This window comes from Agelaius tricolor, unplaced genomic scaffold, assembly GCF_023055355.1.
Source record: "Agelaius tricolor isolate 1412-34295 unplaced genomic scaffold, bAgeTri1.0.p SCAF_24, whole genome shotgun sequence".
In the NCBI taxonomy this organism is placed as follows: Eukaryota; Metazoa; Chordata; class Aves; order Passeriformes; family Icteridae; genus Agelaius; species Agelaius tricolor.
This window is the reverse complement of record NW_027269284.1, coordinates 1,592,522-1,606,485: the sequence shown is the minus strand read 5'-3', so window position 1 is coordinate 1,606,485 and position 13,964 is coordinate 1,592,522. Positions and strand designations below refer to the sequence as shown.

The 13,964-nt window shown below is 40.4% G+C and overlaps 2 protein-coding genes across 4 annotated transcripts in view; one reads left to right on the top strand and one right to left on the bottom strand.

The window, feature by feature from the left end:
• Positions 1–13,964, bottom strand: part of CTNNA2 (catenin alpha 2) — a 474,927-nt gene that overhangs the window by 145,995 nt on the left and 314,968 nt on the right. Inside the window, exon 1 of one of the 3 annotated variants that reach the window (XM_071447299.1) lies at positions 11,372–11,508. The exons of the other annotated variants lie outside the window; for them this stretch is intronic. The gene's annotated coding sequence lies outside the window, so the exon portion shown is untranslated. Of the gene's footprint in view, positions 1–11,371; positions 11,509–13,964 lie in introns of those variants that run through there. 3 annotated transcript variants of the gene reach the window in all.
• LRRTM1 (leucine rich repeat transmembrane neuronal 1) lies at positions 9,613–12,431 on the top strand. The gene has a single exon (XM_071447303.1). The coding sequence runs from the start codon at positions 10,534–10,536 to the stop codon at positions 12,094–12,096; it is 1,563 nt and encodes a 520-aa protein (XP_071303404.1). The 5' UTR covers positions 9,613–10,533; the 3' UTR covers positions 12,097–12,431.

Below are 13,964 nucleotides of genomic sequence, written 5' to 3'. Positions count from 1 at the left end.
ATGACAACTGCCATGCAAAAATCCTGAATTTCAAGCATTAGTCACAGGAACAGTCCAGGTACTGCATGGCTCCAGGACAAAAAAAAAAAAATACACACAAAAAAAACCCCAATCAAATATTATAAAGCAAATCTCCAAAGACAAAGAATTATTCTCCACTCAGCTTTTGAGAAGTCAGAAGATGCACAAGGAGGCTGTGTCAAACCAATCTTATTTGCATCCTTATCCACATTCAGCAATAGATTATATTTATCACTCCTCATCAGAACACTGATAATTGCACTTGCCAGCTTCAAAAGCACAAAAGAATGTCAAAATCTGAAAAGGAGAGAATTATAAATTCTTCAAGTATGGGCATCTAATCACCACTGCATTTTTCAACCACCACTTTTTAATACAAGATAATATTTAGGAGTATCTTCAGCTGATGAAACACAGAAAAACATAACACAAATCTTCTTAGAGCTGCTTATCATCAAAGACAGTCCATATTAATTTTGCTGTTCCAATAAGGTGTAGTAAGTTCATATCATAAAAAAAAAAGTATTCAAGTATTCACTCTTGTGCTTGTAGGTGATCTAAAGCAGAATTTTTGTTTCCTACATCCAGGTCTTGCAAAAGACCAATTATTTAGCTAAGAAATTATATACAGGAAGTCTTTACTGCTGGACAGACAGACAAACCAGACCTCTCCAGGGCAGTTCAGAGGAAAAAAGAAAACAGAAATGTCCTGAAAGTGCTGTGACTGAAATGACACCAAATGAGGAGGAGACGATGCTGATAGCAGCTACAGCCCAGAAATTCAAGGTATTTGCAGACATCAAGAGATCACGTCCCCCCTCACCAGACCAAACCTACACACCAGGATTTTCTGCAAGCAGTTTAATATTTTCTCATGTTTAGTGAGGATGTTTATTAGTCTCTTAATAAATGGAGAGTGTGAAGTGACTGAAGAGAAGTATCTGACATGTGAACTGTGTTATTATGATTAATGGAGTTCACACATAAAGGGTTATTTTGCTGGAAAACGTCAGCTTGAATAATTACTGGAATTACTCCCAAAGGGCTTTAGAAAATGTTCTGCCCAGTTTCAAGTCACATTCTTATCACAGTTTTCTTTTGACTAGAGGGTGATCTTTAATTGCAGTTTTAAGTAAAACAAGTACTGTAAGCAATTCATTAAACATTATGAAAAATGATGTATTTCTCTAACAGCCCTTGAAAGCAGCTTTCACTTTTTACCCTCATCTTTAGGCAATACAGAAAAAATCAAATCAATAAATACAATGGCTTTCTTCTGCTTTTGAAACAAAAAAGCACACTGTCCCTGTTTCCCTGCACCAGATTAGGTATAGAATATCCTAGAATTGATATATAGGAATATTACTGGCAATATTATTAAGATAAGTAGGGAAGAGATGATAGCATTATTTGGTCTCTTGGATTTCTTAAATCTAATCAGTATTTAATGGACACAACGGTGCCAGAAAATCCAGACAGTCAGAGAACACAGCTCAGAAGCTTCTGAATGTGTTTCAGGGAAGTATCCCAAGGTCAGCACTGCTTTGCAGCGCTGCAGATGCTTCCAACAGGCTCCATGGTCCTGCAGAGTGAGGGCCAAGGAAAAGCAGCACAGATCAAAGGATAAAGGGATTTTCTTTGGGCTGAAGGTAAAGAAGCCAATACCACCCAACTTCATCCCACTGGCACTAGGGAAACTTCTTCCCACTAAGTTTTCAATGTCTTCTGCTGCTCATTGCTCTCATGACCTCGTGGGAGCAGCTTCAAGCGAGTTCTGCTGACCTGGTGTCAGTGCACAGCCCCAGCTCAGCTGCACAATAGATCCCATCCCAGGGAGCAGTAAAACACTGAATTCTTGTCCAACAGCTGCCTTGAACACCAGAACTGTGTTATTATAATATTCATTGTGGTTAGAGCACCACTCATGTGGAACCAGGCTGGAAGAGCTGTGGGTGTTCACGTGGAGCAGAGAAGGCTCCAGGCTGACCTCAGAGCCCTTAAGGGGCTCCAGGAGAGCTGGAGAGGGACTTGGGACAAGGTGTGGAGTGCCAGGCCAAGGGATGTGGCTTCCCACTGCCAGAGGGCAGGGTTAGATGGGATATTGGGAATAAATTCTTGACTATGAGGGACAGGTTGTCCAGGGAAGCTGTGGCTACTCCATCCCTGGAAGTGTCCAAGGCCAGGTTGGACAGGGCTTGGAGCAACCTGGGATGCTGGAAGATGTCCCTGCCCATGGCAGGAAGTTGGAATGAGATGATTTCTTTAAGGTCCTTTTCAACCCCAAATGCCTGTGATTCTCTGACACAGCAAAGGATAGTCCATGCTGGGCATTATGCAGGGACATAGGAAGAGACAATCCCTGAAATTAAGAACTGGAAACAATAACACCCAACAAAAAGCAACAACTGTAGATGTAAGAAGAAATAGGGAACACAACAAGCAAAAAAAAAAAAAAAAAAAAAAGAGATACAATTAAAAGAAGCAAAGTGAGGGTCTGGACCTGCTTCCAGGATTGATTTTTAGCAGGTCTGGCACTCACTATTTGTGCATTGCTAAATCACCTTTTGTCTCCTACCTGCCATGGGTACACAACATCCCCCGCCAGCATTCACAGACCACACCAAGCATGAAGGGGGGGTCATTCAGGAGTTTCACACCAAAGGTTTCCCAAATTTTTAGGATTGCTGCAAGGAACATTACTGATGCAATCATGAAAAGTGGGTACTTGTCCACAGGCATGTGTGCATCACACAGCATCCACTTAGACACAAACACCTTTTCATGGACAGAAAACACCTGAATAATGGGGAAAAAACTACAATATATCTTGAGCCACAAGCATTTTACAGATACTGACCTTTGGTTTTGATTTAGAGGCTCTAACTAATAAAGCCTGGCTTTGCACCAAATCTGAAGAAGAAAATCAAGTACACTCTTGTCAAATCATAATTAATTTGCACGACAAAAAAAAAAAGAGCAGAACTAAGCCAAGCATTCTTTAAAACGGGTCTCTAGAATTCAAAACACTCCATAAAATGTCCTATGTCTTGAAAAACAGGATGATATTTTCCTGCCTTTTCAAGTTGATTATGCATCTTTCCACTCATTTAAAATATAAACTGAGTTTTAGGAAACAATAAGCTCTTCATTTTACAGGAATATTAAAGATTCAAAAGTACAGCAGTAGGAGAGGGAATGTGATTATGAAACACAGCTGAAGTGAACCCTAAAGCTTTGTTATTGTTTGCCCTCCAAATCTGCTGTTTCACCATTAAAAACATGGCAGGGTAATTTACATTCATGCTACTGAGCAGATTTTGAGAATGCATTTGGCATGTTCTTTCTAAAACCTTGGAAAATTCAGGATCTTTGCATATTTTACTAGAATTTGGTATGCCTCTATATATTTATTAAAAGTAATGGAGTAACACAAACTTTTGATTACTTTGTATGTTTCTTCATTCTAAAACATAAAAAGTCTTCAAAATACATTGAAACAAAACCAAACAAGAATCAGGAATGCATATTTCAAAGACTGCCATTGGATCTCACAACATTAAATTAGCCGTTGAGCAAAGCTGAGTTTCTAAGATTACACACACACCACACACAAACCTCCTCCACCATATAAACTCTTCAGTAATGCCTTGAGTATTTTTAAGTTGGTTTAAAAAAAGAAGGTCAGGTTATTCTCTCTTTTTTTTAAGAAGGCATGACTATCTTTTGTTATGCCTTTAAATGTGTCCTTCGGAGACTCCTGACCCATGACTATTTCTCTTAGACATTACATCAGTTGCAAATAAAACGTAATGAAACCATAAATATTGCAGGTAGTCAACAAACCATCCTCTTTAGGCTTGCAAAAATCACAATGACTTCTCTCTGAAATATGAGTCTTCAACCTGGTTTCTGCATTATTAATTCTGTCTATGAGCTAATGATCCAGAGGCCCTCTAATCTCCCTGTAAGATGCAATACACATGCAACCAGGATTTCAATACATGTATCTTGAGTTTTCCCTTCAGAATATGGGAATCATTGGTTGGAAAGGGCTTGGAGCAATGTGGGATAGTGGAAGGTATCCCTGCCCACAGCAAGGAATGGAAGGACATGGTCTTCAAGGTCCCTTCCAACCCAAGCTATTCTCCAATTTTATGATTCCATTTTTCTGTGGAGTCAGTTCAGGTGGTGTTCTATGCGATAGAAGAGGACTCAATAGAAATCTTATTCAATTTCAAAATACCAGCACCAATTTCATAACTAACCTGTGTTTCTAGAAAGAATGTATCTACAAAGGCCAGCATGAAGTTTGTTTTGTCTTTTCTGATTTTGCTTTAAAATACATTTGGAAATGAGCACAAGAAATGGATTAAAAACAACTGGTTGTCTAATGCTGAGAACAGATTTTCTGTTCTAGGAAAAATTTCCAAGAGCAGTTCATCCACTTGTAAAAAGACTTTCCAGAAGACTGCCAGAAACAGCTTTTAACTTGTTCATCCTTGCTTTTAATAATTGATTTCATAAATTCCTCTCTATTCTCCATATGTCCTGCACTTTGGAAATCCAAAACGTGTTCACTGCCCCTCAAGGTATTGCCATTGGTAAAAAGAATGAAGGGTTTTGCATCATGAAGGTAATCCCAATGTATTTCTAATGACTTCTCTACAGCATGGTGCTACCTGTGTCCCCAGGTGAGACCTCACAACTGCCCAAGTTATTCTGGAAAAGGACACAAATGTTGGTAAAATGTGATGGATTTAGGGCCATAACTAGTTTGGCTACAGGGGGATTTTTCACAGTCCTAAACAATCCTGCTATTCTGTCACTTCATCCAACCTCTTGATAAGTCTGAGTAAATACACCAACAACCAACCAATCAGCCAATTAACCAACCCCAGGTGGAACAGCTGCAAGAAGGAACATCCATGGAAGAACAGAACCCTTCAGTCAATATGAGTCTCAAAGCATAAATAAAATTCTGTTTAGCACCAGAGTTAATCAAAAATAACCCTCACAGATGAACTATCAACAGCAGCAGAGGGCACAGTAGATGCATTCAGGAGTGTGGATAAGCAGTGGCCCTCTCTGTTTCTAAGAGAATTGGAAATTAATTACAGTTTATTTGCTGGTACCTTCAGAAATGCTTGGGAAGATCTTGAGATAAACTTTTGTGGAGTGTCTCACTTAGCACTTCTGAAGGTGGAACTAATTGATTTCCAATCAAATATGACCAACTAAAACCTTGACACTTGCTAATCATTGCACTCCACATGTGCTTCCTCCATGACTTCTTCCTAAGACATTTTTAGAGATATGAATTAGCAAGGGTTAATCAAAACCCTTTAAATTTTCACTTTTCCTGCAAACCAGGAGTTCCACCAACCTGGTAACGTGACAGTAACACAGCAGCCTTTGCCTAGCCAGGATGTTGCATGATCTTCATGTGTTGATTAATCACAAAATGATCATTTTACTTCTTGTCTTTTTCCCATCACCCCTGGACATTCAGAACCAGTAACTCTGACAAGAGTTTTCCCATCACGTCCAGAAATCCAAAGGTATTTTCACAGATACTTAGGAGAGTCAGTCCTTTTTTAGCTTATTCAAGTAGTCTATCAGCCATAAATGGAGGAGAGAGTTACTTCTCCATACTCTGGATATGTTGTCCTAAAAACTGACATTTCTGCACTGTGCTGACAATTCTGCGCATGGGTCTCTTCTGCCAGTGACCTTCTAGAGCTATGCATGACCACCTGCAAATGAATGTGGTTGATGAGGATGGAATAACTGCAATGAGACAGAGAAATGTTTATCACCTTGTCAAAAACAAAAAGGTCATTAGCATAAGAACATCTGTGATTTAAAGGTAGCCACAAATCCAATGTGCCTGTCAAGTACTGTAAGAATTTAATGACATCTGGAGCCAGCAGGATTATTCTGGTCAAAATCTTGTATAATGTTACTCATTTTTATATCTACTAAAATAGACATGTTATAGAACTGGACTTCTTACCAGCTGAAATCCTAAATTCTATACAGAAGGGGCAGCCAATAAATGTTCAGGATGACCAAATTCAAGAGAAATAACAGATGTAGTTTGCTTTACCTTAGGTCATATCTTTTTTCCCCCTTTTCTGCTTTTAAATGTTTCTTTTATGCAAAATGTCATGGTTCAGCACACTTGAAAATTAAAGACTACCAAAGATCAAGGTTTGAGTCCTTCCATTCATGAAAGGAAATTAAAATCATCACTAAGAGCATCACTTTTTATTATTCTGATACAAACCACTCAGAAAATGCCAAAAGGAAGAAGTACACTCAGTATGTAATAGGTTGTTTTGCCTTTTCATATTTTGGTGGAGAATTTATGAAAAGATGTGTGTACGAAGAGTTAGATATCAGCAGCCACATTCTGATCTCATGTACTCTGTCCCAACCCCATCTGTCCTGGATTGAAACTTAAGGTAAGGTAAATATCCAGGCACAAACAGCAAAGGAATATTCAAGGGATTAGCAAGAATTAAATCATTCTGAGGCCAGTTAAGTTATATGGGACATTTAATGGTTGGACTGGATCATCCTAAAGGTCTATTCCAATCTTGATGATTCTATGATTAATCTGAACACAATATTAAAAATGTGTAGAGCAAACACATTGAAAGGTGTTTTTCTTTTCCAGACTGAAAAATTCTGACCATTGCTGCCACTGAATTATCCTTTTCATGACTACAAGAAGAAGCTTCCCACCTAAACTTTCTAAAACTTTATTCATGTTGTTCTTCTGTAACCTACTTTACATTGATTTAATCAAGCTCCTTTAAACACATACAAACTTAGTTTGCCATTCTTAAAATGTTTTATAATAGCACATTTAATAAAGCTAATTTAAATCTGCTAATTTATAGAGACTTGCCAGAGGCTTTGAAACTTCAGAAAATGTGTAAACTTAACAGTTTGGCTGTGATAACAGCTCAGACAGTGGAAATTAAGCCCTTTGCATTACAATCATCTTCAAAGTGGGTTCCTGGTTTGATTGCAAAAAGGGTACATTGCAAAATACAGTAGGACACCAATTTACAAAAGATATTTCAGGTGCCCCAGTTCTTGAATTTGGTCACTATTGTGCCTCAACATCAGAGCCTCAAACATACACTGAGGTCTCTCATCTTAAGACTACCTGGATTCTTTTTTACAACCAAATTTTGGGTAAGAGCAGAGTTTCTTCTTCAAAAGCCCTCTGTTAGAGCTCTGAGAGAGTGCACTTAGGGCCATTAATTCTGGGTCCCTAATTCTGGTTGTCAGTCTTCCAGCTGCTGCTATATAGGTTTGCTACTGTCTGCTCTAATTCCTGCCTTTGAAAACCAAATGATAATGGATTATATGCCAGAGTGGGAATAGGCACATTGGTTGGGATCCAAGCTGTATCCCAGGTGATAACAAGGAGAAGCAGTGAAAAAAAAAATAAATATATTCAGATATATATTCAGCTCCTTAGTGATGTATCAGGGAGCTTCATCTCTACTAGAAGAAGTCTTTATACATAGCATTTAAATGGCAACTAAGTGATCCTTATCATCATCTGATTTGCAGAAAATGGTAGCTTTCCTTGAAGATATAATTGAAATTTTCAGGGCTGCTGTTGCAGACCTCTCTCCAAATTTTTACATGGGAGAAGGCATTAAGGCTTCACCCAAAAAAAGACTTGTGGGGTTGCAGATTTTTAAGGGACACAACCTCATTGCTTTGAAGCTTTTTTCAGTATCTGTGAAGTTCAAGTCATCCTTTAATTTTTTTCCCCCTGCTAATTGCACCAAAATATTCATCAAGGCAATCTGGAATATATTCTTGGGTGGGTTTTTTTAGTCTCTCCTGCTTCAATGCTTTTTCTGTCGGTTCTGTCACTGCTTTCCCTCCTGCTTTTGTGTACCGAGAAACAGAATTAAGGTGTACTGCAACCAGTGGACACTTGCATAAACAGCCTGCTTTGAATAAAACTGCATGATCTGAGGAGAGGAAAACCACCTTCAGCTCTCCTGCCCAAATGCTAAAACACAGATGAGGTTCATATACTATTAAAGCATCACATCTTTGCTTTGAGACCACTGAAATGTTGCGAAGAGCAGAAAAATGTAAATAAACTGAACAGGGGGCATAAAAGCACATTGATCCTCAGGTTCTGCAACCACAATTTAAATGGTTTATATTTGTAATTTATTTAAGATGGTTTCTGGCAAATCCATTAGTAATGAATCTCTTTCACACATTTTTATTTTTATGCACAAGAGCTTTAAGTTTGCCAAGACTTCTGCAAAGCAACTTTTACTGCATCAAATTACTGCATTCCTTGATCTCCCCCAGCACACACTCACAGCAGCCACACTCAAACACAACGTTTAGCTCTGCAACAGACACCACCAAAACAAGGAATTTCTTTTAAATTAACACAGCTGTGAAAAAGAAAACAAACACAGTGGTTTTGCCCTGTCCCTCCAGCGCTTTGCATCCGATGTCCACATAAAATCAGCACGATCCTCTGCAATCCTTGCATCCTAAGATCCATGTGGAACTTCTTCATTGGGTATTGATGCAGAATTGGGAGCTGTCAGCTCCGATCGCTCTCAGCAGCACAGGGGCTTGAGATTCTATTTCATAATAGGAAAAGATGGCCAGCGTTTTCCTGACAGAAATACCATACATTTTTCAGTCAGTAAAAATTACAGAGCTCATTGATGATGCCTTTCCCATAGAGAATGAGGACTGAAAATTACCCAGCAAAGAGTTGTTTTTTTTTTTTTTCTTGGAACACAGAACAAAAATCAGCACGATCTGCTAAACTTATTAACTAATGGGGTTTGAAACCCCCTCTTTGCATGCTGCTGACACACTCACAGCAACCTATGCATTGATCTTATTCAAAAAAGCACAGTAATCTCAATGCTGCTAGAACTGGAGTTCTGTGTGCCGTAGCATACACCGCAAAGAAAAAGGAAAAAAAAAAAAAAGCCTTTAGGAAAGGCATGTGCTGAACACACAAAATATGCAGGATGGAAAAAGACCAAATGTAATTAAAGCTTATATGAAATGAGACATTCCTATTTGCAGAGCTCTGGCTGCATTTCTATGAGAAAGAATGCACAGAATTTCAAATCATGCTCTATTTAGACAATGTCAGAAGAAAAAAAAAACAACCACATTTCCCCCCACACACCCCTCAATCCCCCACCCAAAGACCAAAAGGCAAATCTCATCATCGGAATTAGAGAGAAAAAGCAATCCAAAAAGACTGGTTTACATATTCCTTCCCAAACCAAGTAATCGAGTCTCTCCCTCTCCCGGCTAATAGCTTATAAATTCAGACTTTAAACAAAAGCATCCGAGGAAAAGAACAAGAGAAAGAATCCTAATTCTCAAGCTTCCTACTTAGCACTGCCTTGCTTTTGATGATTTGTGCGGCTGTGTGTGCGTGCCTGTTTGAGAAATGGCGAGATAGGCTTAAAGTATTTTCCATTTCATCAAAGAGCATATATTACTTTCCTGGTTCGCTCCGATGTTGGTTTTATGCCCACCCCTTTTCAATCTGCCCATGTCTGAGATGCACAGTGCAGGCGTACAATCATGAGCAGCTTACGACACTCAGTGAACACTGGGTGCCTCTGCATGCTCTAGCAACATACTGCTCAGCTGAAGGGAAGGGATTCTTGCTGTCTCTCTCTGCTCTAAGCATCACCTAACAAGCAAAGCGAACAAAGAATGGGAAATAAAGCGACCCTTAGCCGGTCTGTGAATGAATTGTAACCTCTCTCTGGAGTAAAGGTTGTGCCGGTCCATGGTCGTTGCAAATGATGGACATTAAACAGATTGACAAATCCTGTGGAGTCGTTAGTAAAGAGTTTGGAGTTTTTTTCACGCCACAGTGTTAACTGCAGAGGAAAGGACAGAGGGAGAAGGAGAAGATCAAGCTCATGTACATAGTTCTGAAACTTGCAGGTCCTAGGAGGCAGCTCAAAAGCTAGCTGGACAAGCCTTTCGCTCGTTGAGCAGAAGCGAAGTGAGACATTGTGAGCTTGCCAGCCTTGCACAACATTGAAAGGGACTGAATTTGTAGCACAGAGGGGTCTTTTTTAGCTCTGCATATAATTAGTCCAAACACAAAGGAAGCAACTGAATGGAGGTTGTCACTCTCTGGAAAAGGGTGGGTAAGACACTTTTTAATTAAATTCTTTCATGAAGAAAGATTTTTTTTTTCCTTTGCTGCAGCATTTAAAATGAACAAAATCACTATCATTTTACCTTTGAATGTCTGTGAACTTTAATGCTGCACAGCTCCTGCATGCTGTAAAGTGAAATATTTGCCTCTGTGTTTGTTCTGTTTGCTGTTTTGCTTTGGTTTTCGGGCTTTGTTTCGTTGGTTTGCCTTTTTTTTTTTTTTTTCTCTCCCTTAAATAAAATATGATGTAGAATTTGAAAAGACTCAATGGACATTCTCAAGCCTATTTGGAAATATTCTTGCTAATGGATTTCCTTCTTATTGGTCTCTGTTTAAACTGGCTGCTGAGGAAGCCCCCGGGGTTGATATTGTGTACGCTGGGTATCTTTTCTAAAATGCTTCCAGCTGTGAATAGTGGGTGTCCACAGCTCTGTCGGTGTGAGGGCAGGCTTTTGTACTGTGAATCACTGAATCTCACAGAGATGCCTCGCAACCTGTCGGGCATGATGGGCTTGTCTCTGCGGTACAACAGCCTTTCAGAGCTGCATGATGGACAGTTCACAGGGTTAATGCAGCTCACGTGGCTCTATCTGGATCACAATCACATTTGCTCAGTGGAGGGGAATGCCTTTCAAAAATTGCGGCGAGTTAAAGAGCTCACCCTGAGTTCCAACAAAATAACCCAACTGCCCAACACCACTTTCCGCCCCATGCCAAACTTGCGCAGTGTGGATTTATCATACAACAACCTGCAGTCTTTGGAGCCTGACCTGTTCCACGGGCTGAGAAAACTGACAACTTTGCACATGCGGTCGAACGCCATCAAGTTCGTGCCGGTGAGAATTTTTCAGGACTGTCGCAGCCTGAAGTTTCTAGACATAGGATACAATCAGTTAAAGAGCCTGGCTCGAAACTCTTTTGCTGGCTTGTTCAAACTCACTGAGCTGCACCTCGAGCACAATGACTTGGTGAAAGTGAATTTAGCCCATTTTCCCAGGCTCATCTCCCTGCACTCCCTCTGCTTGCGAAGGAATAAAGTTACCATCGTAGTAAACACTTTGGACTGGATATGGCAACTCGAAAAGATGGATCTCTCCGGCAACGAAATCGAGTACATCGAACCTCACGTTTTCGAGAGTGTACCTCATCTCAAATCCCTGCAGCTGGACTCCAACCGGCTGACCTACATCGACTCCCGAGTCCTCGACTCCTGGAAGTCCCTCACGAGCATCAGCCTCTCTGCCAACGCCTGGGATTGCAGCCGGAACGTCTGCGCCCTGGCCTCCTGGCTCAGCAACTTCCAGGGTCGCTACGACAGCAACCTGCTCTGTGCCACCCCCGAGTACGCCCAGGGAGAGGATGTTTTGGACGCCGTGTACGCCTTCCACTTGTGCGAGGACGCCGACCCCACGAGCGTCAACACCTTCTCCCCGGTGACCAACAACAGCGAGCAGACGCTGGGTTATGGCTCGGCCACCGCCACCTACGACGCGCCCGACGGCAACGAGGACCGGACCACGTACGCCGTCACCATCACCATGCCCGGCGAGAACTCCGAGAACGCCGTGCAGATTCACAAGGTGGTGACGGGCACCATGGCACTGATTTTTTCCTTCCTCATCGTGGTTTTGGTGTTGTACGTCTCCTGGAAGTGCTTCCCGGCCGGCTTAAGGCAACTAAGACAGTGCTTTGTCACACAGCGCAGGAAGCAGAAGCAGAAACAGACCATGCACCAAATGGCTGCCATGTCAGCCCAGGAGTATTATGTTGATTACAAACCCAACCACATTGAGGGAGCCCTGGTGATCATTAATGAGTACGGATCTTGCTCCTGTCACCAGCAGCCAGCGAGGGAATGCGAGGTGTGATTTTCCTTTGGGATTTAAACAGTGTGCAACCAAATAACAGCGTGCAGGCAGACAGTGGCACGGGGTGGGGGGGGGGTGCTGGGCTTTGCTGGTGATTTCTGACGTGCACCCCTGCCCAAATTGTTTAAGAGGGGCTGTCCAAAAGACTTGATATTTTAGCTTTATCGTGTCTTAAAAACCTTCAGGACAGCCAATCTTAAGGTTTCATATGCTAATACTCCCTTTGAAGATCTGTCAATATTCAGGAATCTGAGAGTGTAAAAAAAGGTACCAATTATTGATCTTTTGTAAACTAAGAAAACTGTTTAAAATAAAAAAAAATAGCATTTACAGTTTTTACAGACTGGTGTATATTACATGAATGGTTCCCTGTATACAAAATGCAACAGTTTAACCTCTCTCTTCATGCTGAGTGTTGAAATGAAAAGTAGAGGAGCAAAGAAGCCACATAAGATAGAAAGCTTAAAATGACCCAGGTGGCTTCCCATTGTAATTAGCACACATTCACGTACATCATGTTGCTGAAGATATGAAGCATGACACTGGAATTCTATTTTTGTTAATGTGCTACCTGTAACTGGATGTCAGTACAACAAGGAGCCAGAGCACCTCAGAAAGGCTGAAGTTTTGACTGTGTCACTAGGACAGGATTTCTGAGGATTTTTTAAGTACAGCTCCCTTGTTAGTTGCTGTAAGATCCATAAAAACTGCATTAGAACCCCTAAAAGTATTTTGTATCAAAACTGATGATATTGTGAGGACTCTCTAACAAAACCCAAACAAGTGAAACACTGCCAAAATATGCTCATCAGAATTTTCTTTAATATTAAAAACCAAACCAAAAAAAAGCTAAATTTAAGAGTTTTTCCTTGCATTTACCACTTTAATGCTTGTTTTGAGCTATGCCAAGAGCAAATACCCCCTCATTTTGTGCTCTGTGGGTCCATGGTGAAGAGCAAAAGCAATTATTTGGATCTCAGTGGTGAAAGTCAAGAGCAAAACCACTGTCAGGGTAGGACAGAGAGTTTCCAGAGCACCCTTCTGGGTCCTGTAGTAAAGTGCTGGCAAAACCCAGCTCGTGTCCCTCCCTTCCCCTAACAAAACAACCCCAAAACCTCTGCAGAGGCTGGAGGCAGATGTACCCTCCTTACCAAGGACTGAAAAATGGCATTGATGGATATAAGCAGTGATTTCATGATGTAGAATCCCACAGCTGTTTTATCTGACTGCCCTTAAATAAAGGCTTCCTTTCCTTGTATTTTGGATTTTTCATTCCAGAATGTGAACAAGCAAACGATTGATCTTTTCAGCAGCTCCTCTCGCACTAATTGACGATGAGGGAGTTTTATAACATCAGGCAGAGCATCTTGAAATTTTCTTCCTACAGCATTACATGTGAATAAAATGTGATGGATAATGAACTGGGTGACATTTCTATGCTTTGTACATGTTTCTCTATCCTCAGGTTACCACCAAGAGAGGAGCAATTCCAAAATTTTACATGTGTTTTAATGTAACACAGGGGTTTTTTTTTTCCTTTTTCATTGCAATAAAGTGCTATCTACTCTTACAAGGGTACAGCAAGCTTATAAAGCAGAAAAACAGGCACAGAAGAAATAATTTGGTTTTTTTGCATAGCAGGTTTTAGTCATTTATTTAAAATGTAAAGAGTGAATTTTGCATTTCTTTTCTGACTGAAACTATTTTTAAGGAGTCAGAACTTATTTTCCTCTATGTGGTATATCTCATACCATGTATTATAAAACATGAAAATAGCCTCTTAATCAAAATTTTTACTCAGTGAGACTATAATATCATCTATGAAAGCAATGAGATTATGTACTGGGAGAGGACAGTGCCACAGAAAA

Excerpts from the sequence above, each read along its gene's own strand:
- LRRTM1 (XM_071447303.1), top strand. The coding sequence starts at position 10,534 with ATGGATTTCCTTCTTATTGGTCTCTGTTTAAACTGGCTGCTGAGGAAG.